This window comes from Oncorhynchus gorbuscha, linkage group LG11 (genome assembly GCF_021184085.1).
Source record: "Oncorhynchus gorbuscha isolate QuinsamMale2020 ecotype Even-year linkage group LG11, OgorEven_v1.0, whole genome shotgun sequence".
NCBI classification, from domain to species: Eukaryota; Metazoa; Chordata; class Actinopteri; order Salmoniformes; family Salmonidae; genus Oncorhynchus; species Oncorhynchus gorbuscha.
Window position 1 is genome coordinate 35,213,181 of NC_060183.1, and position 26,995 is coordinate 35,240,175.

General features: G+C 43.4%; 1 protein-coding gene across 7 annotated transcripts in view; it reads left to right on the forward strand.

The window, feature by feature from the left end:
• LOC124048546 (CBP80/20-dependent translation initiation factor-like) overlaps positions 1-26,995 on the forward strand; it is a 136,094-nt gene that overhangs the window by 70,443 nt on the left and 38,656 nt on the right. For all 7 annotated transcript variants that reach the window (XM_046369440.1, XM_046369442.1, XM_046369441.1 and 4 more), the window contains 2 exons: positions 21,120-21,627; positions 25,101-25,400. In XM_046369440.1, the coding sequence (XP_046225396.1) occupies positions 21,120-21,627; positions 25,101-25,400 (808 nt within the window). The remainder of the gene's footprint in view (positions 1-21,119; positions 21,628-25,100; positions 25,401-26,995) is intronic.

The following is a 26,995-nucleotide window of genomic DNA, read 5'->3' on the forward strand; positions in this document are numbered from 1 at the left end:
TTGATAAATATCTGCAAATGTTTTTTTTCACGTCATTACATTAAGATAGCTACAGTACCAGTCAAAAGTTTGGACACTCCTAATCGTTCAAGGGTTTTTCTTTATTTTTACTATTTTCTATATTGTAGAATAATAGTGAAGACATCAAAACTATGAAATAACACATAGGAAATCCTTTAGTAACCAAAAAAGTGTTAAACAAATCTAAACATTTTTACATTTGATATTCTTCAAATTTGCCAACCTTTGCCAAGAGTGTGCAAAGCTGTCATTCTCTCAACCAGCTTCATAAGGTAGTTACCTGGAATGCATTTAAATTAATAGGGGTGCCTTGTTAAAAGTTCATTTGTGGAATTTCTTTCACTCTTAATGTGTTTGAGCCAATCAGTTGTGCTGTGACAAGGTAGGGGTGGTATACAGAAGATAGCCCTATTTGGTAAAAGACCAAGTCCATATTTTGGCAAGAACAGCTCAAATAAGCAAAGAGAAACAACGGACATCATTACTTTGCAGTCCAACTCATCCCAAACCATCTTAATTGGGTTGAGGTCGGGTGATTGTGGAGGCCAGGTCATCTGATGCAGCAATCCATTTAAACAGGTCATTGTCCTGTTTAAAAACAAATGATAGTCCCACTAAGCGCAAACGAGATGGGATGGCATATCACTGCAGAATTTTGTGGTTACAATGCTGGTTAATTGTGCCTCGAAATTTAAATAAATCACTGACAGTGTCACCAGGAAAGCACCCCAACACCGTCACACTACCTCCTCCATGCTTCACTGTGGGAACCACACATGCGGAGATCATCAGTTCACCTACTCTGCGTCTCACAAAGACACGGCGATTGGAACCAAAAATCTCAAATTTGGACTCATCAGACCAAGGAACAGTTTTCCACCAGTCTAATGTCCATTGCTCAAGTTTCTTGTCCCAAGCAAGTCTCTTCTTATTGGTGTCCATTTGTAGTGGTTTCTTTGCAGAAATTTGACCATGAAGGCCTGATTCACGCAGTCTCCTCTGAGCAGTTGTCGACATGTCTGTTACTTGAACTCCGAAGCATTTATTTGGGCTGGAATCTGAGGTGCGGTTAACTCTAATGAACTTATCCTCAGCAGCAGAGGTAACTCTGGGTCTTCCTTTCCTGTGGCGGTCCTCATTCGTGCCAGTTTCATCATAGCGCTTGATGGTATTTGCGACTGCACTTGAAATGTTCCGCATTGCCTGACCATGTCTTAAAGTAATTGTGGACTGTTGTTTCTCTTTGCTTATTTGACCTGTTCTTGCCATAATATGGACTTAGTCTTATATCAAATAGGGCTATAATTTTGTATACCACCCCTACCTTGTCACAACACAACTGATTGGCTCAAATGCATTAAGAAGGAAATAAATTCCACAAATTAACTTTTAACAAGGCACACCTGTTAATTGAAATGCATTCCAGGTGACTACCTCATGAAGCTGGTTGAGCTGTCGTCAAGGCAAAGGGTGGCTACTTTGAATAATCTAAAATATATTTGATTTTGTTTAACACTTTTCTTTTTTTGGTTGCTACACGATTCCATATGTTATTTCGTAGTTTTGATGTCTTCGCTATTATTCTACAATGTAAAAATAAATTTAAAAAAATGTTTTTTTTACAATTAAATGTTTTAAATACAGTAGTCCCTTGAAGTCCTTGAATTTGACATGTTAATGTCTGTATGAACCCTGCTTAAATGATGTATAGTTGTACGCCTATGTTTTATAGATATTTACACTGAGTAAACAAACATTAAGAGCACCTTCCTAATATTGAGTTGCACCCCGTTGGAGCATGGACTCTACAAGGTGTCAATAAAAAAAAAATTAAGTTTAAATGTAACCTTTTTTTAACTAGGCAAGTCAGTTAAGAACAAATTCTTATTTACAATGACTGCCTCCCCCGGCCAAACCCTAACCTGGATGTCGCTGGGCCAATTGTGCGCCGGCCTATGGGACTCCCAATCAATCGGTTGCGATACAGCCTGGAACCAAACCAGGGTATGTAGTGACGCCTCTAGCACTGAGATGCAGTGCCTTAGACTGCTGCACCACTCAGGAGCACTTATTTTGTTTTGCCTATTCACCCTCTGAATGGCGCACACACACAATCCATGTCTCAAGTTGTAGGTGTCCCCTACCCTTCATACACACTGATTTGAAGTGGATTTAACAAGTGACTTCAATAAGGGAGCATAGCTATCACCTGGGCAGTCTGTCATGAAAAGAGCAGGTGTTCTTAATGTGTTTTACACTCAGTATACATTCTTTGAAGTACACATGTGAAACTGCATAACAAATATTATTATTTTGTTTCAAACCATTTTGAAATGTTGATCCTAGTGTCACACATTGGCCCCAGTTATTTATAGAAAGACGCCTATACACCCTGGGTCGTAGTACTGAACCAGGAATAGGTAAGACTTCTGTGCTGCTACTGCTAATTCAATCTAGTGACTCCTCACACCACTTGATAAAGAATCTGTCTGGATCGTAATGAAATATTTGAACCTTTAAGTGCTTATAGAGTGTAGACAGTAGCAGCAGCAGGTAGCAATTTGATTAGCTATTTAGCAGTCTTGTTTAGAAATGTTATGGCTTGGGGGTAGAAGCTGTTCAGGATCCTGTTGGTTCCAGACTTAATGCATGGGTACTGTTTGCCATGCTCTAGCATAGAGAACATTCTACGGCTTGGGTGGCTGGATGCTGACAATTTGTTGTGCCTTCCTCTGACACTGCCTGGTATAGATGTTCTGGATGGCAGGGACCTCGGCCCCAGAGGGCCATACACCACCCTTTGTGGAATGGGTAAGACAAAAGATTTAAGTGCCTTTGAACAGGGTATGGTAGTAGGTGCCAGGCGCACCGGTTTGAGTGTGTCAAGAGCTGCAACTGCTGGGTTTTTCACTCTCAACAGTTTCCCTTGTGAATCAAGAGTGGTCCACCACCCAAAGGCCATCCAGCCTTGACACAACTGTGGGGAAGCATTGCAGTCAACATGGGCCAGCATCCCTGTGGAACGCTTTCGACAGCTTGTAGTCCATGCCCCGACAAATTCAGGCTGTTCAGGGGGGAAAGGGGGTGCAACTCAATATTAGGACGGTGTAATGTTTGTAAACTGTTTTGAAAACTCAGTGTAGTTAAACAATAGGACTAAATCAAATCAAACGTTAAATGCACTTTAAATAAAGTTTGATTTAATTTAATACTATTCTTTAAATATGACTGACCGGTTCGATGTAGCAAATTTTTACATTGGATAAAAGTAGAGACTCGTACACAACCGTTGAGGAACTGACAAGTCAGTGTCAGGTAAAGTAGTGCCTAGGGTTGCACGTTTTGGGGAATATTCAGAGGTGGAAACTTTCCGTGGGAATATATTGGAATTAAGGGGAATATATGGGAATTAATGGAAATATATGCAAATTAATATTAATTCGATTTAATTATAGATGTTTTTTGCATTGGCTATATTTACCATATCATATAGAGACAGAATTATTATGGCATTGTCTCCCTCAATCCGTGCAATGGCTACCGCTATAGGTTTCAGGAGTTTCAGGCTTCTTTACCACTCTCTCCCAAAATACATCATCCAGGAGGATACTCTTGATGGGGCTGTCCATATCGGCAGACTGTGAAATGGCCATTTGTTGGAGAGACTCCTTCCCCTCCAGGAGACGGTCAAACATGATGACAACACCACCCCAACGGGTGTTGCTGGGCAGCTTCAATGTAGTGCTCTTATTCTTCTCACGTTGCTTGGTGAGGTAGATTGCTTCTGTAACTTGATGACCCTTCACATACCTAACCATTTCCTTGGCTCTCTTGTAGAGTGTATCTATTGTTTTCTGTGCTATGATGTCCTTGAGGAGCAGATTCAATGCATGAGCAGCACAGCCAATGGGTGTGATGTCCATTGTCTGTCACCAGTGCAAATTGCACCAGTTCCATTTGAAGATAAAAAGTTAAGGAGTTAGATTAAACATCTCCTTCATGAGATAAATGTTTTAAAATGTAACATGTATGGAAACAGGTGAATTAACACTCTTCAGATAGCAGGCTCAAGCAAGCTAAAAACCCACATGGTAGCAAAAACTAACTAGAAAAAACAAGGTAAGTTGCTAGCTAGCATTAAACTTATCTTATAAAAAACAATCAATCAATCATAATCACTAGTTATAACTACACATGGTTAAATGTTTTAAAATGTAACATGTATGGAAACGGGTGAATTAACACTCTTCAGATAGCAGGCTCAAGCAAGCTAAAAACCCACATGGTAGCAAAAACTAACTAGAAAAAACAAGGTAAGTTGCTAGCTAGCATTAAACTTATCTTATAAAAAAACAATCAATCAATCATAATCACTAGTTATAACTACACATGGTTGAGGATATTACTAGTTTATCTAGCATGTCCTGCGTTGCATATAATCGATGCAACGCTGGGGGATGATTTAACAAAAGCGCATTTGTGAAAAAAGCACAATTGCTGGCAGACTATACCTAACCATAAACACCAATGCCTTTCTTAAAATAAATACACAGAAGTATATATTTTTAAACCTGCATTTTTAGCTAAACAAAATCCAGGTTAGCAGGCAATATTAACCAGGTGAAATTGTGCCATTTCTCTTGCGTTCATTGCACGCAGAGTCAGGGTATATGTAACTGTTTGGTCAGCCTGGCTCATTGCAAACTAATTTGGCAGAATTATATGTAATTATGACATTACATTGAAAGTTGTGCAATGTAACAAGAATATTTAGACTTAGGGATGCCACCCGTTAGATAAAATACTGAACGGTTCCGTATTTCACTGAAATAATACATGTTATGTTTTCGAAATTATAGTTTCCAGATTCGACCATATTAATGACCAAAGGCTCGCATTTCTGTGTGTTATTATGTTATAATTAAGTCTATGATTTGATAGAGCAGTCTGACTGAGCGACGGTAGGCAGCAGCAGGCTCTTACGCATTCATTCAAACAGCACTTTAGTGGGTTTTGCCAGCAGCTCTTCGCAAGCACAGCGCTGTTTATGACTTCAAGCCTATCAGCCTAATGGCCTGTGTAACCGATGTGAAATGGCTAGCTAGTTAGCTGGGTGTGCGCTAATAGCGTTTCAAACGTCACTCGCTCTGATACTTGGAGCAGTTATTCCCCTTGCTCTGCAAGGGCCGCGGCTTTTGTGGAGCAATGGGTAACGCTGCTTCAAGGGTGGCTGTTGTCGATGTGTTCCTGGTTCAAGCCCAGGTAGGAGCGAGGAGAGGGACGGAAGCTATACTGTTACACTGTCAATACTATAGTGCTTATAAGAACATCCGATAGTCAAATGTATATGAAATACAAATGGTATAGAGAGAGAGGGTCCTATAAATACTATATTAACTACAACCTTAAACCTCTTACCTTGGAATATTGAATTCTCATGTTAAAAGGAACCACCAGCTTTCATATGTTCTCATGTTCTGAGCAAGGAACTCAAACGTTAGCTTTTTTACATGGCACATATTGCACTTTTACTTCTCCAACACTTTGTTTTTGCATTATTTAAACCAAATTGATGTTTCATTATTTATTTGAGGCTAAATTGATTTTTATTGATGTATTATATTAAGTTAAAATAAGTGTTCATCCAGTATTGTTGCAATTGTCATTATTACAAATAAATAAATAAAAATCGACCCGATTTAATCAGTATTGGCTTTTTTGGTCCTCCAATAATCGGTATCGGCATTGAAAAATCATAATCGGTCGACCTCTAATTGACATACAGTACTGGACCAAATCATAAACTATGAAGAAAAAGATAATACATTTTAGTTTATTCATGTATTTATTTTATAGACACCTAAGCTACTCATAGTTTTCTCAGAGTGCTATCGAATTCATAAACATGAAACCATTTAAGCCTAATTGAATAATAAAGGAAATTAGAGAGTGGAATGTAAGGTTGGAGGCAATTTAGTTAAACCAGTTAAATGATAATAAAGGCAACACTGTGACTTGTCCAAAATGGCAAATATACCATTGCTGGAAGATCTTGTTTTGCTTCCACTTCAGTGAACAAAAGTTATATTTCTGCGTCCAAAAAGTTGTTTTCTTTGTCTTTGATTTCTACATGTTGGCGAACAGAAATTAGAGACATTTCTTGCAGCTTTAAAAGGGAATGTTTGTGACCATAAATTGTCATTTGGGGCATTTTTTGATGTAAATAAGACTTCACTAGCACAGTGTTTTAGAACGTGTCTGATATATCAAGGCAAAAAACTTACAGGTGTGTGTGTAAATCAAGTGTACGAGCAATTTATATATACTAACTTTTTTTTACTCGCGTAAATTATAAATTTTCTTCCTACGAGTTAATTTACACGCCCAATTTTATACAGTTTTATATCTTTATGTTTGAAGCCTGAAATGTGGCAAAAGGTCGCAAAGTTCAAGGGGGCCGAATACTTTCGCACGGCACTGTATCTTAAGTACTGTGTGTGTGTATGTGCGTGTGCGCAGGGCGTTAGACATGTGTTGGAAAAAATGTATGTCCAAGCCAAGAAAGCATGCCTCGTCTGTGGACCCCTTTAGCTCAGTTGGTAGACCACGGCATTTGCAACGCCAGGATAATGGTTTCGTTATATACCAAGATGGCATAGCAGGTCAGATGTCTTTTGTCCTTGTCGTGTCCTGTATATATATATTTACAACTTTTTTCACATTTTTATTTTCCATCAACTCATCTTCAAAACACTCTCCTGCAACCCGCCTCACCAATTTATATTTCTAAAAAAGTATTATTTACCTCAAATCTGTAATCCTCCAAGAAGCTAGCCAGAAACTCCAAGAAGCTAGCCAGAAACTCCAAGAAGCTAGCCAGAAACTCCAAGAAGCTAGCCAGAAACTCCAAGAAGCTAGCCAGAAACTAGCCAGAAACTAGCCCAGAAGCTAATCAGAAGCTAGTTCAGAAGCTAGTTCGCTTCTTTACTGGCAAATCATTAGTATTCAGCTAACCACGGTTTGTGGTCATCAGCTATCCTTTAGCTCGAAAATCTATTGCCAGTTTTGTACGGCGCAGCGCGGCTTGGAACGGAACATACCGTTCTCTGGACATTCATACCCGGATCTCACAGCTAGCTAGCTGCTATCCGTGTAACTATCGGCTTTCGTCGATTTTGCTGATCCCTGCCTACAGGCAGAAATTAAAACAAGAGGCTCCCACGCTGAGGTCTGTCCAACGCTGGTCAGACCAAGCTGACTCTACACTCCAAGACTGCTTCCATCACGTGGAGTGGGATATGTTTCGTATTGCGTCAGATGGGAATATTGACGAATACGCTGATTCGGTGTGCGAGTTCATTAGAACGTGCGTCGAAGATGTCGTTCCCATAGCAACGATAAAAACATTCCCTAACCAGAAACCGTGGATTGATGGCAGCATTCGCGTGAAACTGAAAGCGCGAACCACTGCTTTTAATCAGGGCAAGGTGTCTGGCAACATGACTGAATACAAACAGTGCAGCTATTCCCTCCGTAAGGCTATCAAACAAGCTAAGCGTCAGTACAGAGACAAAGTGGAATCTCAATTCAATGGCTCAGACACAAGAGGCATGTGGCAGGGTCTACAGTCAATCACGGACTACAAGATGAAATCCAGCCCAGTCACGGACCAGGATGTCTTGCTCCCAGGCAGACTAAATAACTTTTTGCCCGCTTTGAGGACAATACAGTGCCACTGACACGGCCTGCAACGGAAACATGCAGTCTCTCCTTCACTGCAGCCGAGGTGAGTAAGACATTTAAACGTGTTAACCCTCGCAAGGCTGCAGGCCCAGACGGCATCCCCAGCCGCGCCCTCAGAGCATGCGCAGACCAGCTGGCCGGTGTGTTTACGGACATATTCAATCAATCCCTATACCAGTCTGCTGTTCCCACATGCTTCAAGAGGGCCACCATTGTTCCTGTTCCCAAGAAAGCTAAGGTAACTGAGCTAAACGACTACCGCCCCGTAGCACTCACTTCCGTCATCATGAAGTGCTTTGAGAGACTAGTCAAGGACCATATCACCTCCACCCTACCTGACACCCTAGACCCACTCCAATTTGCTTACCGCCCAAATAGGTCCACGGACGATGCAATCTCAACCACACTGCACACTGCCCTAACCCACCTGGACAAGAGGAATACCTATGTGAGAATGCTGTTCATCGACTACAGCTCGGCATTCAACACCATAGTACCCTCCAAGCTCGTCATCAAGCTCGAGACCCTGGGTCTCGACCCCGCCCTGTGCAACTGGGTACTGGACTTCCTGACGGGCCGCCCCCAGGTGGTGAGGGTAGGCAACAACATCTCCTCCCCGCTGATCCTCAACACGGGGGCCCCACAAGGGTGCGTTCTGAGCCCTCTCCTGTACTCCCTGTTCACCCACGACTGCGTGGCCACGCACGCTCCAACTCAATCATCAAGTTTGCGGACGACACAACAGTGGTAGGCTTGATTACCAACAACGACGAGACGGCCTACAGGGAGGAGGTGAGGGCCCTCGGAGTGTGGTGTCAGGAAAATAACCTCACACTCAATGTCAACAAAACTAAGGAGATGATTGTGGACTTCAGGAAACAGCAGAGGGAACACCCCCTATCCACATCGATGGAACAGTAGTGGAGAGGGTAGCTAGTTTTAAGTTCCTCGGCATACACATCACAGACAAACTGAATTGGTCCACTCACACTGACAGCGTCGTGAAGAAGGCGCAGCAGCGCCTATTCAACCTCAGGAGGCTGAAGAAATTTGGCTTGTCACCAAAAGCACTCACAAACTTCTACAGATGCACAATCGAGAGCATCCTGGCGGGCTGTATCACCGCCTGGTACGGCAACTGCTCCGCCCTCAACCGTAAGGCTCTCCAGAGGGTAGTGAGGACTGCACAACGCATCACCGGGGGCAAACTACCTGCCCTCCAGGACACCTACACCACCCGTTGTTACAGGAAGGCCATAAAGATCATCAAGGACATCAACCACCCGAACCACTGCCTGTTCACCCCGCTATCATCCAGAAGGCGAGGTCAGTACAGGTGCATCAAAGCTGGGACCGAGAGACTGAAAAACAGCTTCTATCTCAAGGCCATCAGACTGTTAAACAGCCACCACTAACACTGAGTGGCTGCTGCCAACACACTGTCATTGACACTGACCCAACTCCAGCCATTTTAATAATGGGAATTGATGGGAAATGATGTAAATATATCACTAGCCACTTTAAACAATGCTACCTTATATAATGTTACTTACCCTACATTATTCATCTCATATGCATATGTATATACTGTACTCTACATCATCGACTGCATCCTTATGTAACGCATGTATCACTAGCCACTTTAACTATGCCACTTTGTTTACTTTGTCTACACACTCATCTCATATGTATATACTGTACTCGATACCATCTACTGTATGCTGCTCTGTACCATCACTCATTCATATATCCTTATGTACATGTTCCTTATCCCCTTACACTGTGTATAAGACAGTAGTTTTGGAATTGTTAGTTAGATTACTTGTTGGTTATCACTGCATTGTCGGAACTAGAAGCACAAGCATTTCGCTACACTCGCATTAACATCTGCTAACCATGTGTATGTGACAAATAAAATTGGATTTGATTTGATTTATTCCGGAGCTAGCCAGCTCCGTCAATCACTCCTGAGTTCCATCAATCACTCCTGGGCAGCAGTCACCTATCCGGACCCGTTTTACTGCCTACGCGGAGCCCCACCGGGCCTTCACAACTGGACTGCCGACGTTATCTACCCGAAGAAGATCCGGCTGGCTCCTCCGTCGCGACGTTACCTGAACGCCCATCTGCGGCCTACTAACCGTTAGCTGTCTTACCGGCTGCTATCTGAATAGACAATCGGACAATTTATTTATTTTTATTATTATTATGTTTTCTTCTTGGGCCTCTAACTATATATATTGTTTTTATTTTTGTTGTTGTTGTGTGATTTGGATTAATCCCCTCTACCACACGGAACCCCACTAATCTACTGACGGAACGCAAGAGGTGGCTAACAACAACAACCTCTCCACTCACTGGACCCTTTTGATCACTCGACTAAGCATGCCTCCCTTTAATGTCAATATGTCTTGTCCATTGCTGTTCTGGTTAGTGTTTATTGGCTTATTTCACTGTAGAGCCTCTAGTCCTGCTCACTATACCTTATCCAACCTATTAGTTCCACCACCCACACATGCAATGACATCTCCTGGTTTCAATGATGTTTCTAGAGACAATATCTCTTCATCACTCAATACCTAGGTTTACCTCCACTGTATTCACATCCTACCATACCTTTGTCTGTACATTATACCTTGATGCTGTTTTATCGCCCCCAGAAACCTCATTTTACTCTCTGTTCCAGACGTTCTAGACGACCAATTCTTATTGCTTTTAGCCGCACCCTTATTCTACTCCTCCTATGTTCCTCTGGCGATGTAGAGGTGAATCCAGGCCCTGCAGTGCCTAGCTCCACTCCTATTCCCCGGGCGCTCTCTTTTGACGACTTCTGTAAACGTAATAGCCTTGGTTTCATGCATGTTAACATTAGAAGCCTCCTCCCTAAGTTTGTTCTATTCACTGCTTTAGCACACTCTGCCAACCCGGATGTTCTAGCTGTGTCTGAATCCTGGCTTAGGAAGACCACCAAAAATTCAGAAATTTTAATTACAAACTACAACATTTTCAGACAAGATAGAACTGCCAAAGGGGCTGGTGTTGCAATCTACTGCAAAGATAGCCTGCAGAGTTCTGTCCTACTATCCAGGTCTGTACCCAAACAATTTGAACTTCTACTTTTAAAAATCCACCTCTCTAAAAACAAGTCTCTCACCGTTGCCGCCTGCTATAGACCACCCTCTGCCCCCAGCTGTGCTCTGGACACCATATGTGAACTGATTGCCCCCCATCTATCTTCAGAGCTCGTGCTGCTAGGCGACCTAAACTGGAACATGCTTAACACCCCAGCCATCCTACAATCTAAACTTGATGCCCTCAATCTCACACAAATTATCAATGAACCTACCAGTTACCTCCCCAAAGCCTTAAACACGGGCACCCTCATAGATATCATCCTAACCAACTTCCCCTCTAAATACACCTCTGCTGTCTTCAACCAAGATCTCAGCGATCACTGCCTCATTGCCTGCATCCGTAATGGGTCAGCGGTCAAACAACCTCCACTCATCACTGTAAAACGCTCCCTGAAACACTTCAGCGAGCAGGCCTTTCTAATCGACCTGGCCGGGGTATCCTGGAAGGATATTGATCTCATCCCGTCAGTAGAGGATGCCTGGATATTTTTTTAAATGCCTTCCTAACCATCTTAAATAAACATGCCCCGTTCAAGACATTTAGAACCAGGAACAGATATAGCCCTTGGTTCTCCCCAGACCTGACTGCCCTTAACCAACACAAAAACATCCTATGGCGTTCTGCATTAGCATCGAACAGCCCCTGTGATATGCAGCTGTAAAGTCCATGGAGAATAAGAACACCTTATAACAGCTGCCCACTGCACTGAAGATAGGAAACACTGTCACCACTGATAAATCCACCGTAATTGAGAATTTCAATAAGCATTTTTCTACGGCTGGCCATGCTTTCCACCTGACTACTCCTACCCCGGTCAACAGCACTGCACCCCCAACAGCAACTCGCCCAAGCATTCCCCATTTCTCCTTCTCCCAAATCCATTCAGCTGATGTTCTGAAAGAGCTGCAAGATCTGGACCCCTACAAATCAGCTGGGCTAGACAATCTGGACCCTTTCTTTCTAAAATTATCTGCCGAAATTGTTGCCACCCCTATTACTAGCCTGTTCAACCTCTCTTTCGTGTCGTCTGAGATTCCCAAAGATTGGAAAGCAGCTGCGGTCATCCCCCTCTTCAAAGGGGGGGACACTCTTGACCCAAACTGCTACAGACCTATATCTATCCTACCATGCCTTTCTAAGGTCTTCGAAAGCCAAGTCAACAAACAGATTACCGACCATTTCGAATCTCACCATACCTTCTCTGCTATGCAATCTGGTTTCAGAGCAGGTCATGGGTGCACCTCAGCCACGCTCAAGGTCCTAAACGATATCTTAAACGCCATCGATAAGAAACATTACTGTGCAGCCGTATTCATTGATCTGGCCAAGTCTTTCGACTCTGTCAATCACCACATCCTCATCGACAGACTCGACAGCCTTGGTTTCTCAAATGATTGCCTCGCCTGATTCACCAACTACTTCTCTGATAGAGTTCAGTGTGTCAAATTGGAGGGTCTGCTGTCCGGACCTCTGGCAGTCTCTATGGGGGTGCCACAGGGTTCAATTCTTGGACCGACTCTCTTCTCTGTATACATCAATGAGGTCGCTTTTGCTGCTGGTGAGTCTCTGATCCTCCTCTACGCAGACAACACCATTCTGTATACTTCCGGCCCTTCTTTGGACACTGTTAACAACCCTCCAGGCAAGCTTCAATGCCATACAACTCTCCTTCCGTGGCCTCCAATTGCTCTTAAATACAAGTAAAACTAAATGCATGCTCTTCAACCGATCGCTCCTGCACCTACCCGCCTGTCCAACATCACTACTCTGGATGGCTCTGACTTAGAATACGTGGACAACTACAAATACTTAGGTGTCTGGTTAGACTGTAAACTCTCCTTCCAGACCCATATCAAACATCTCCAATCCAAAGTTAAATCTAGAATTGGCTTCCTATATCACAACAAAGCATCCTTCACTCATGCTGCCAAACATACCCTTGTAAAACTGACCATCCTACCAATCCTCGACTTTGGTGATGTCATTTACAAAATAGCCTCCAATACCCTACTCAACAAATTGGATGCAGTCTATCACAGTGCAATCCGTTTTGTCACCAAAGCCCCATATACTACCCACCATTGCGACCTGTACGCTCTCGTTGGCTGGCCCTCGTTTCATACTCGTCGCCAAACCCACTGGCTCCATGTCATCTACAAGACCCTGCTAGGTAAAGTCCCCCCTTATCTCAGCTCGCTGGTCACCATAGCAAATCACACCTGTAGCACACGCTCCAGCAGGTATATCTCTCTAGTCACCCCCAAAACCAATTCTTTCTTTGGCCGCCTCTCCTTCCAGTTCTCTGCTGCCAATGACTGGAACGAACTACAAAAATCTCTGAAACTGGAAACACTTATCTCCCTCACTAGCTTTAAGCACCAACTGTCGGAGCAGCTCACAGATTACTGCACCTGTACATAGCATACCTATAATTTAGCCCAAACAACTACCTCTTTCCCAACTGTATTTCGTTTATTTATTTATTTTGCTCCTTTTCACCCCATTTTTATTTCTACTTTGCACATTCTTCCATTGCAAATCTACCATTCCAGTGTTTTACTTGCTTTATTTTATTTACTTTGCCACCATGGCCTTTTTTGCCTTTACCTCCCTTCTCACCTCATTTGCTCACATTGTATATAGACTTGTTTATACTGTATTATTGACTGTATGTTTGTTTTACTCCATGTGTAACTCTGTCGTTGTATCTGTCGAACTGCTTTGCTTCATCTTGGCCAGGTCGAAATTTTAAATGAGAACTTGTTCTCAACTTGCCTACCTGGTAAAATAAAATAAATAAATACAAATTCCCGGGACCACACACATGTAAAAAAAAAAATAATGTATGCAAGCATGACTGAACTTTGCTTTGGATAAAAGCGTCTGGTGAATGGCCTAAGTTACTGGTGCTTTTTCAAAGCCTATGTCAGACGCACCAGTGAGTGTAATTATCTCCAATAAGTTTAATTTGCTTGAGAGAAATAAAGTTGACATTAGGAAGAAGATATGCTCGTCTTTTCTGCTGTAGGTATGTAATTACAAATATGTTCATTCTTTTGTTGCTCGCGATTTCCATAAAAACATTGAAATATATATATTTTTTCCCATTTTTGAAAGATATTTTCGGAGATCCCCTCCAGTACCCTGGTCTAACTCTAACAAGTCTCTATGGGGATGGTGTGAAGTCATGTAGAGGACATGGCAGTGTGAGAGATCTGGTGTGATGGCGTGGAGTTAGGGAAGGCCGACAGACTCTGAAGCAGACACTGAAATTACCCCCTACCTCCCTGAGAGAGGGTACCAGGGAGGCCAAGCAGAGAGGCTGATGGGTAGACAAGACACACACACCCTCCACAAACAGCCAGCTAGAGTGCAAGACGGGGTCACATGCGTCTTCTTACAACACTTCACTATGCCCATCCTTATCCACCCGAGGTTCAAACTACATTATTTCCAGCCCCACCTCCCTTGAGAGAGTACCACCCAGATAGCAGAGTGCTTTCTTCTCTCCTTCACCTTGACTCCCATCTCCTGCACTCTTCTGTCTCAGCATGCTTAGTGCCTCATGGTGCACCGAGAACCATGTACACACACAACCACAAAGTGCAAATATACATAGCATAGTCAACATCCAGGTACCTGTATGCCTATTGTTACTGTATTGCGTATTCAAAGTTTACTTTTATTCATAGTGTTTTGTGTATGCTGCTACATTTCAGCCCAACTAATTTTCAACACAATTATTTAGCATTTTATTTTATCTCCTGCTTGGATAGATAATTACTTTTCAGACAGCCATTAACTAGACATCAAAGTGATGCTGTTTTATTCTGCTTGGGATAACATATTCAAGGTCTATTATGAAAAGTAAGATATCAAATGTTTTATATATGGTCATGATGGGAGACAAAAATGCCAAGCTAAACCTTTCTTTTTTTTGTTCCCTCAATTGTATTCTTTAATTCCCTCAATTTTATTATCCTCGGAATCCGCAAGATTGTCTATTCGTTGCGTCTTCTGCACCCCAAAGGTCTTCCCCAGAAACGTGTGTGTGGACGTGTTTAACTATACTATAAGTCCCCACAATAGTATAGTAAATTAACAAAAATGTGACCAACTGGAGACATTGTTTGTCCCCCACTAGGTCAAATATGCTGACCAGAGTGTCGCAAAATAAATGTAGAAATCCATGTTATTCAATTATTGCACCCACACTGCTGGCGGCGCCAACGATCGTCTGAGATGCCAAGGGTTAAAATAGAACTCTTTTCTATTTCTGACGCAGATCCCACTGAAAGTCCTGCCTCTCCCATCTCCTCATTGGTTTATGGAAGCAGGTACCCACTTGACATCTCCTTTTTGGTTATACCCATGTGGGTGATTGAAAGACTAAATGTTTTGCCGGTTGTCGTGGTAATACTATGAAAGTGTAGATACCAATCACCATATAAGTTCAAAGATGAAAAAGCCTGGAAGGAGGAGAGATGACTAAAAACGATTCGGTTGGCCGTTTTATGTTTGGGTTAATTGTCGGAGTAGAAGACCTTGTGCATTTCAGGTAAAATAACAACTCAATGTTTAGGTCCCAGGACAAATTAGCTAATAACAGCAAGCTAGCTAAATAGGACAAATTAGCTAGCAAGTGCAAGCTAACTAGCTAAATTGCCATGCATGTTGAATGCTTTTCGACCTGTCCCCAAATTAATGTCATTGGTCCAGAGTTTGTTTTGATATTTTAACCTGCGTGTTGTGGTCGCGTTTGGTGTGGGGGGGCACGATGGCGCACGCGCGCAGTCGGTTTGGGTTCCATGTTAGGGTTGGTTTTTAGGGTTTGGCGCTATAGGGTTAGGGAAAATAGGATTAGATGTTAGCCAACAGTCAGGCTAGGATAGGTAGGTAGCTAGCTAGCTAGAGTATGCCTGGAATTCTTGCTTCGTGTACGGATGAGAACATTTCATTGCACTTGTTAACACCGAAGCCTCCTGGAAATTATAAATAATCAATTAGCATTCCTTTCCTTTCTGCTGCTGAGTCACATACACAATTGTAAACCAATCATAAACACATTCAGGTGCTTGGCCGGTGCCATGATTTACTGGACGTGAGCTATGGCCTTAATCTTGTTCACAAACACTTTTGTGCTCAATAGCCTGGGGACGAGGTTAGCTTATAGCCCTGTGCATGTAGAGTAAAATACTGGGTCATGTGGAAGAGGCGCACAAAATGGACTGTCCATGTGGCATGAATCAGAGTTTGCACGAAGTGTATAGGCCTACTTCTACTTAACAAGAATGCATGACAAACAAAGCAAACTAGACGAAATGGCGAAATGAGGAAGTAGTCTACATAAGTCCTAGCAATGGAGAGCTGAGACCATGGTCGACCATTCAGTGGCGCTTTGATCGATCTGCGCGGGAGATCCGAGGGAACAAATAAATACATTGAGAAAATTAATGAATACATTGAGGGAGGGAAGTTGGGAACAAATAACAAACTAAGGGAATAGATAAGCCTGGCTGTTTTTTCTCTCCACCATGACATCTATGGGGCATCATAGATATAGCCAGACTAATTTTTTTTTAGAAGGTAAGAACTTTTGTTCAGGAAAATGTCTGTACAATTTGACTTGGTTGATCTCCTATTATGAGTTTTAAAAGCGTTACTTAAACATAACTGTCTGAGCTCAGACAGAGGCTTTTGTGGGAAAGTTGAAACCAGCACGGCAGCACCTGCACTTCTCTTTTCTACCGTTCTGAATGGCTAGCATTTCATTTTCTAAAATGTTTTACATTTGGACACACAGGAAGTCTTCTTTTTCGTCACATTGTGAATCCCTCTATTCAACTATTTATTAAATCCTTATATGAATATTGCACTATGTTCTGTTTCTCTCCTCTGCCCCTGATCATTCTACTGAAATCTGAAACACTTTACTTCTCCTTTAGTTTTCTGCCCCGAAATTCTATAGATTTAAGTCAGGAGGACTGAGACTAGACCACTAAACACCTCTTGGAAAGCCATTCAGGTGTGTCTTTGTCTTTACAAGTTGGGGTATTGTTCCACTGAAAATAAAACTCTGTGTTAGACTATGTTGTTTCTCTCTCTCCTGAGTATTCTATCATGAAACACACAGGAGCACGGGTGGGGCTTCTAGGCATCTGCCCCCAAGATGTTTCAGTGTTGGGGAGGGGTGGGGGTGGGGGTCGGGGATAGGGCCGAGGTTAACACTCATAAAGTCATAGAATGCCACGGTCGGAACCTGGGGCCCTCGACTCGGAACATCTTTATTTTGAGCCTGTCAGGCCGACTCCCAGCCTCTCCTCCATTGGTCTGGCCGTGGCTACGTTTACACTCGAGGCTCGCACTGGCTTAGGGTGAAATGTTGATATTATTCCGGGTGGTGGGGGTCTGTTTTTATGAGCAGGGAGGGCTGCATGCAAGAGGCTACCGAGGTTAAGTTTTGTTGGCTGTGAGCTGGAAGGGGGCAGGGGGTGGTTGCATTTAAAATGGGAAATTATGTGAGGTTCCCTCCTCACTATGTAAAGTGCTATAAGCGTCTGGACAAAACGTTGCGTAAATTCAGTCAATTATTATGATCCTTACAGGGGATTTTCTGGATAAAAAAAGAGGCTTAGGTGGTGAGAGTGGCAGGGGGCGTGGTAGGGGATGCGGTCGACCCTGTTGGAGCGGCTGAAATGTCTTGATGAAAGCTGATATTTTATTTCTCTTCAGTTTAAAGAACATTTAGTGCAATTCTACACATTTTGCCATGCAGCTGAGAGAAAATGTTGCAGTTTAAAGCTAATTTCCTGCAATTCCATGCATTTTGCCATGGCTAATGCTGTGTTCTTTTGTGCAAACACAATAACAATCTATACTGCTATATACAGGTTTCCATCCAACCTTTTTTAAGCAAGTAAAGTACATGTCTGATAAAAAAAAAATGTCATGACAGGCCTGATGAAAACATGCGAGAAATGGCTGTTGAAACACCTTTTTATGTGCAGATATTGATATAATAACCATTATATTGAAGTAAACTTGGAGTCACGCGATGATATGTCGTGTAGTCCACCTACTACGACTCGGGAAAGCATGCCGTTTATTAGGCTACAGATTAAATAAATTATGATGAACTTTACAAGGTAGTGAAAGTGCATGGTGATGAGCTTGATGCGCCTTTCCAAAAAATACTGAGGGTCTTATTCTGGTGACATGATGATCGATGCTTTGGCTGCTGTTTGACAAATAATTATAATGTCATCTTGTAGGCTATACCCGCACTTTATCTGTGAGCTGTTGGCTAGAGCGAACGTGCCAAGACCAAAGTGGGCACATTCGCTATAGCCTATAACGCTTTATTTTTTTGACAAAACCATCAGTAGAGATAAATGCCATGGAAGCCCATTTTCATTTAACTGCAAAAGTAATTTTTATTAATTTTGTGTAATTTGTAAGTAATTTTTATGTGCACCACGTCATCACGCCTTTTATCCCCAACAAGTAAATTTGATGAAAACACATCTGGTGGGAAAATGCTCATCTATTTATACGGATTTCAGAATATTTGCATAAATCTCACCAATTGGATGGAAACCTAGCACTCTATAGGTTTTATTTTAGTGATTTCTCAAATATTATATTATTTAAAACTGTATAGGTCCATTATCTTTTCGACATACTTTATATCCTTTAAGTCAACACTGAAAGCCTTTTTCCATCCCGCAAATGTATAATAATAAAAAATGACACTGTTTGGATTTAAGCGACCAGAAAAAGTGCTTAGGGGGCCCGCCCAAGGATTTCAATGGCAGGAAAATCCCTGCATTATTAAGTTGGGGGTAAAGTGAGGTCTGTGTGTGTATGCTGCAATTTGTGTGTTTGTTTCTCTGCTCTTCTGTCTGAGGCAGCCAGGCGTGATGCTCAGGGAACTTGTCCAAGGGAACTTGTCAGAAAACATCTGACAGCAGATCAGTGTGACAGACAGTCATTGCTTTAGGCTCTTCTTCTAGACTAGGACCCACCACATCCCCAACTAGTCTTTGACTCAATTTACTGCTCTATATCTGATTTGTAATGAGATGTGGAAATTCGGTGATTGTCTGTTATTGCTTTGACATATTGCAAAACAATGTGAGTGACTCTGTCATTGTGTGTGTTAAGCTATAGGACATCTATTTGTGGAAACATCTGTATGTTTGGACTGTGGTGGTGTTTCGGTTTTGTTGCTTGCATGTCTATATAGTTTGATATAAACATGGTGGGGAGGGAGGAATCATTCTGTGCTGCTGGTTCCAGGTTCAGGAAGCTAGCTACGGTTGCACACAGGGCACCATGACTCTCCTGTTCCCTGTGACCCTCTCTTGTATCTACGGTCACATATCTGTTTAATTACCACCACACACACACACAATACAATCACACACACAACCCTCCAACCGTAGGCTAACGTACTGTAGCTCAGGGTGATAGTACTGCATGCGCCTTAGCCCCATAACGCTATAAATAGACCAGTGAAATATAACATGGGAAAGGAACATAGAGCAAAGCACTGAACACCTATAGTCTTCTAATTAAAAGCTGTGGAGCCAGTGAGCCAGCCGTGTAGGATCCAGCTCTTCTAGAGAATGTAATGTAGGTCACAGGGGTTTGGCAGGCAGTGGCACTGCTGTACAGGGAAACACTGGCTGGCTGGCTGACTGACTGGGTGGCTATAAATCACTGCAGCACTGGAAACAGTCTGGCTCGCTGACCGCCTGCCTGGCTGGCTGTCTGGCTATATGTCACTGCAGCACATGGAACTGGCTGGATCTGGCTCTCTGGCTAGCCTTATGGAAACCGGCTACTGACTGGCCTGCTCTGGCTGGCTGGCTGGCTGGCTATATAGCATTGCTGTAGCTGGCCCTGTTTGGCTGGCTGGCTGACTGACTGGCTATATAGCATTGCTGTAGCTGGCCCTGTTTGGTTGGCTGGCTAACTTATTACAAATCACTGCAGCGCTGGAAACACAAAATACAGCCTGACTGACTGAACGACTGTTGCTGGCTGGTTGGTCACATATCTCTGCTCTGCGTGGCCTGGGTCTATGCCTGCCTGGCTGGCCAATCTTTAAAGAGAGAGAATTGATGAATGGTGGCGCTATTGGATTTTATGAGTGTTGGCCTGCTTCATGTTTTCCATGCCTCTGTAGAGTGGGTGTGGTGTTAAATTTGAACACAAGCAGTGGAAAAATCTGCTGGAAATATCTTGGACAGTGTTGTTTAGGATGTGATGGTGCTTTTGTTGAAGGGTTAGAATGTTGGTTGAGGACAGTTCCATATGAATTGCTTGCTTTAGGTTCTTGTGTTTCTATGATGGTTTGATAGGAAAGGGGATACCTATTCAGTTGCACAACTGAATGCATTCAAGCTAAATGTGTCTAAATCAGAGAGATATGGGGGGGGGGGGGGGGGCTGCTTTGATCGACGTCCACGTCGTTGGCGCTAGGGGGAGCAGTTGTTCTTGGGAGTTAACTAAGGGCAGAACGGCATATTTGTTTCTGTCACCTTGAACCAGCGACCTTTTGGTTACCGGCCCAACGCTTTTATTAACCGCTAGGCTACCTGCCCCTTATAGTTGAAAGGAAGGCATGTTCAAAAAGCCACTTTTTTAAACTGAACATCTCATTGTAATCAGATTTTAGTCGAGGGTTGTTACCTGAAAGGATATTAGTTGTTATACCCCCCCCCCCCCTTACACAGACACGGCCTGCAAGCTCCTGTTGATCTGAAGCTAAGGGCGACAGCAGAACAAATGTGTTTAATCCTGTTGCATCAGTCAGCAGAGACCCACACCACATGGGGAAGCACCTATTATTTATAATAACTCCCAGGCCTTATGGTAGCAGGCGGCCATAGCTGTTAGCTGTTGACAGATCTATGGTGTTTTAGTATTTGACTGAAAGAAGACAGGCTCTGGTAGATGAGCTATGTCTGTGCCAGTGGAAACAGTGTGTTAGAAGGTAAAGACATAGTTACAATAGATGATCAAGAGAGAGCAGGCAGACCGAGAGGGAGTGACTTAGTCGCAGCTGAACAGATGGACATGGAGTTGGCCGTGGCCCTGTGACTGTGTGCCTGGGGTCGCTGGCTTGGTTCAGGCTGACCAGACAGAGTAGCCTGGGCGTCACGCTTTGCCACGTGGTTAACAGAACCCTTACCCGCCTGCTCCTCTCGTTACAGGAGACAGCAGCAGAGACCACCGGGGGGAGGAGAAGGAGACAGGAAGACCCAGCAGCAGCAGCAGTCGCCACAACAACAACAACAACAAACAGTCAATCAACATCCTCGTGACCAGCAGCAGCACAGAGGACAGTGTGGGGGTAGCCATGGGCAGCAGTTTCAGGGCCACGGCGGGCAGCGCCAGGGGCCCCTCCACCATGGCTACAGCCAGAACCGCCGCTGGCACCACAACCAGCAGGGGCAGGGAGGAGAACAGGGACCGCAGGGTGGCCCGGCAGTGGGCAGAGACAGGGGGGGAACCCCAACGGGAGACAGAGACAAGGGGGCACCACCCAGAAAAAACGAAGAGACTGATGTAAAGGCAGAGGAGGCCAGCGCTAGGCTGGAGCCAGAGAGCTCAAGGGGCCCCAATGACGGGCCTCCCAGCCAGCCTGGGGGCCAGGGTGGCCCTAAAGTCCGTCTTCTGCCGTCGTCCAAAGAGAGGCTGAGGAGGAGGCTAAAAGACGAGGTAAAAGAAAGCTCTTTACTGTCTCGTCTGTCTGTCAATCACCATTGCATGCCATGGGCACACCCTCCCCTTTCTACACACACATGCGCATTGCGTACACACACATAAACCCACAGTAAATAATACACCTTTTTAGATGCATACAAAGTCATTCACACACACACAGGTTTCTCAGTAAGGGTTCAGTCTGGATTAACAGTGGTGGCTTGTCTGTAGATTTTGCTGTCGTGGGTAAACTTCTCTCTTCTCTTGGGAGGAGGATAAGTAGCTGGAGCAACAGCCTTTTGATGTTTTCTGCTGTGTGCTAGACTTTTGTATTGCTGGTCTCAGCTCCAGCGTTCCCACAACCAGCCCAACCTTAGCCCAGGACTACTTCCCCCTCCCTCCATCTAAGTCTGCGTCCTAAATGGCACCCTTTTCCCTATATAGTTACCTACTTTTGACGAGTGTCCATAGGGCTCTGGTCAAAAGTAGTTCACTATGTAAGGAATAGGGTGCCATTTGGGACATAAGCTAACTAATTTCTGACGCTGTGTGTTTTTTTAGTTTGCAAGTATCTAAGACATGCATGTATCTAAGACATCGAGGCTCCTAACCCACTTACAGCCTCCGACAACAAGACTGAGATTAACTGACAGCTTCAAACATGCCGATCTGGAGGGAAAACACAGGCTGTGTCTCAGATGGCATCCTATTCCCTATATAGTGTGTTATATTTGACCACAGCCCATAGGGGGTATAGTCAAAAGTAATGCACTATATAGGTGAATAAAGTGCTATTTGGGACGCAGACACAGAGGAATTTTGCTAAATGGGAGGAAACATGGGATATTATCCTCAGCCAGGTCTGTCTGCATTTGAGTCCAGGGTTGTATTCATTAAGGCATACCGTAGCAAAACAGTTTGAAATGGAAAACTTAAACTGCGCTTCTAATTTAATAAATCTACTTCGTACCTCTTTCAGTCAACTTTCTTCCATTCGCTGCCTAGTGAATAAGACCAAGTTCTCCTCATTAAGGCTAGTGTATTGGACAAAACCTGGTACTTTCACACTAATTTATGGTGAATTATGCAAGCGACTTAAATGGCAAATTTCTCTGAACGGGGGGGGGGGCATCACCAGATTCACAGGGAATACATTACCTGCAAAGTATTCATACCCCTTGACTTATTCCACATTTTGTAGTATTACAATTCAAAATGGATTGAATTTTTTTTATTTTATCTAGCCCACCTACGCACAATACCCCATAATGGAAAAGTGAAAACATGTTTTCTAATTTATTGAAAATGAAATGAGTATTCAAACCCCTGAGTCGATACATGTTAGAATCATCTTTGTCAGTGATTACAGCCTGTGAGTCTTTCTGGGTAAGTCTCTAAGAGCTTTTCGCACCTGGACAATATTTGCACAAAATTCTTCAAGTTGGTGGTTCATCATTTAGACACCCATTTTCAATTCTTGCCATAGTTCTTCAAAGTCAACTGTGACTAGGCCACTCAGGAACATTCAATGTCGTCTTGGTAAGCAACTCCAATGTGTATTTGTGTGTTTTTTTACATTATTGTCCTGCTGAAAGGTGAATTTGTCTCGCAGTGTATGGTGGAAAGCAGACTGAACTCGGGTTTCCTCGAGGATTTAGCCTGTGCTTAGCTCTATTGGGGTGGCAGGTAGCCCAGTGGTTAAAGCGTTGGGCCAGTAACCGAAAGGTTGCTGGATCGAATCCCTCAACTGACAAGGTAAAAATCTGTCTTTCTGCCCCTGAGCAAGGCGCTGTTCTCCGGGTGCCGTGGATGTCGATTAAGGCAGCCCCCGCACCTCTGATTCAGAGGGGTTGGGTTAAATGCGGAAGACACATTTCAGTTGAAGGCATTCAGTTGTACATCTTTACCCTATTCCATTTATTTTTATCCAAAAAACAACCTAGTCCTTGCTGATAACATGATGCAGCCACCACTTGAAAATATGAAGAGGGATGTTGTTGGATTTGCCCCAAACATAACACACAAAGTTAATTTCTTTCTACAAATTCTCATATTGCAAGTAGGATGCATGTTTTAGAATATTTGTTTTCTGTACAGGCTTCCTTTTCACTCTGTCATTTAACTTAGTATTGTGGAGTAACTACAATTTTGTTGATCCATCCTCAGTTTCCTCCTATCACAGCCATTAAACTGTTTTAAATTCACCATTGGCCTCATGATGAAATCCTAGAGCGGTTTCCTTCCTCTCCAGCAACTGAGTATGGAAGGACGTCTGTATCTTTGTAGTGACTGGGTGTATTATAATTTCATCACACTCAAAGGGCTATTCAATGTCTGCTTTTTTTATTCGACCCATTTACCAATGGGTGCCCTTCTTTGCAAGGCATTTGAAAACCTCCTCTTCTTTTTTTTATGAATATGTGTTCGAAATTCTAGACCTTACAGATAATTGTATGTGTGCAGTACAAAAATGAGGTAGTCATTCAAAAATCATGTTAAACACTAGTCTTGCACACAGTGAATCCAAGCAGCGTGTTATGTGACTTATTAACCAGATGTTTACTCATGAATGTATTTAAGCTTGCCATTTACAAAAGGTGTTGAATACTTGACTCAAAAGACATTTCTGCTTCTGATTTTTAACTCATTTGTAAACATTCCAAAAACATCATTCTACTTTGACATCATGGGGTATCTTGTGTAGGCCAGTGACACACAATCTCAATTGAATCCATTTTAAATTCAGGCTCTAACACAACAAAATGTAGAAAGAGTGGTGCGTGCATAGTCACTGGAAGTAACTGGAGGATGGAGAACCAATACTCCGAGCTGTAGCGCCATACTACTTGTCAGACATCGAGAACTGATACTGGTTGTTGGGGTGGGATTGGCGTGGGGTGTGGGGGGGTCCGTGGGTGGCTTTTGACAATTTTATTGGATTCCTCATGTCTTACTAAATAGTAGGAAGAAGTTTGGTCCAAATCGGACGTTGAGTACTATATTTATTGAATATGTGAATCCTATAAATTAAAATGGCCAATTTGAGTGCAATTTCTCAAGAGATCTAATAAAATTTCAGCAAAATAATGTTGCAGGAAAGCTCATCTTATCTGTTTCTAACTATAAAAAACGATTCAGAAGCCAGTCTAAACAACTTCCATACAGACATGGCTTACTGAAATGACATGGAACAACTCCCCTGTGTAAGTTGTTTGGTTAAACCTCTATTTGCTAGAGAAAGCTACCATGTTGTCAGCTTGAATACTGTGAGTGCAGTAAGGACACAGAGATACAGTATCAAGACCACACGCTTTCTATAGTACAGTAGTCGTTAACACTATTCGTTGTTTAAAGTCCACGGATACGCAGTTGACAATGACATGTTGATAATCCACCTATTAACACTCAACAGACTATCTAAATAAAGTGTTACCTACTACATGCACAAGTTGTTTTTTAACCGCCGCCCTTCATCGGGTGTCTTCCAGGAGGAGGCGATCGTGTCCCCAGCGGGCCCCCAGCGGAGCCGCATGGACCGCTTGCTGGAGATCCTGAACAGCATGAGGAACAACAGTGCCGGGGTGGATGGCCAGCTCAGCTCTTTCATGGAGGAGGCCCAGACCTCGACCCAGTCAGAGGAGAGCCTGGCCCAGATCGTCTCTACTATCTATGGCAAGGCCCTCAGCGACAGAAGCTTCGCCGCTTCCGCTGCCAGACTCTGTGACAAGATGGCCACATTCATGGTGGAGGGGACCAAGTTTAGATCATTACTACTCAATATGTTACAGGTGAGATGGATGGAGGGAGGGAGTGGGGTTATGTGGGTACGTGCATGTCTTTCTGTCCACCCATCCATCTGTCTTTCAGCGTGTGTGTGTGGTGTCTGTCAGGCAATGAGTGTGTGTGAGTGAGTAGTGTATCTCAGTGGGTGTGGATGGTCCTAATTGGTGTCATTGGCCCCGTGGGCTGTGTGTGACGTGGGGAAAATGTCAGTGGGCACAGAGCTAATGAACAGCATGGGAGGCCATAGCCTGAGGGGGGGACGTCTGCCTAGCCTCACCCAAGATAAGGTTTCTCCCCACCCACGTCTGCCCTGCCCGCACTACGGCTCAGTGCCTCCCTGGGTGTCACGACTTCCCTCCCTCCTTTGGGAGCCAGACAGACGCTCCATTGCAGACACAGTCTGGGCGCTAACGCTCTCTCTCCCCTCTACTCTCTTTCCTTTTCTCTCTCCACCCGCCAGCTCTCTGTGGCTGACATGCCAGGCGAAATGTTAACCCACCTGCTGCGTCACCGTACTCCCCTCCTCCTCTTCCCCTTCTCTGTTTGTCTGCCTTCATTTGTGGTAAATAGAGAATGGACGCATTTCTAATGTTATAAACAACAGAATGTGGCCTGTTTAAAAAGATTGTTACTAGTGGATGTGATGCCAAATCTCCACTCTTTCAACCTGAGAATAATTTGTTGATTATTCCACAGAATAATACAGCTGGCTGGCTAGTCCCTGGTTTCTGTTACCTTTCTTTAATTAAACAGGCCTGTTTACTAAAGCATCATCCGGACTCAATTAACACAATAGAACATTTAGATAATTTGTCACGTGGTGTTTAGCGTAATGCATTAATTCAGCATTTCTACTACTATTTCTCATTAGTAAAGAATAAAGGACTATCAAACAAAAACGGTATGTTTGTTAAAGATAAATTAATGAGGATAAATGCAACTTGCTTTATTAGTCTCCCATTTATTTATATAATTTAAAAAATACCATTAATGTACAAATTATGTTTGGGGAAAAATGCATGAATTATTAACTCTTTATCGAAAGTTTTGTTGGTAGTGAGTTGATATTCCTGTTAAACTCTCATCTGAACATTGCCTTCTCCCCCCCTACCCTATTTGCCCTCTCTCTCCACCTTTCTTGTGTGTGTGTGTGTGTGTGTGTGTGTGTGTGTGTGTGTGTGTGTGTGTGTGTGTGTGTGTGTGTGTGTGTGTGTGTGTGTGTGTGTGTGTGTGTGTGTGTGTGTGTGTGTGTGTGTGTGTGTGTGTCTGTGTGTGTGTCTGTGTCTGTGTGTCTGTGTGTCTGTGTCTGTGTGTGTCTGTGTGTCTGTGTGTGTCTGTGTGTCTGTGTCTTTTGTAAGTCGCTCTGGATAAGAGCGTCTGCTAAATGACTTAAATGTAATGTAAATGTCTGTGTCTCTGGCTGGCTATGGTGTGGGTTGTCTGCTGGGTGCTAAGTGCTGTAGCTGTCTTTTAGCAAATGAGTGCTAGGCTTGTTTCTCGCCCTGGTGTCACATTGTAACCCTTCCTCCCCTATGGCACAGTCACAGAGAACTTCCGGTCCTGTCTGGCATGGCTCGCCCACCACCGAGTGTGTGCCTGC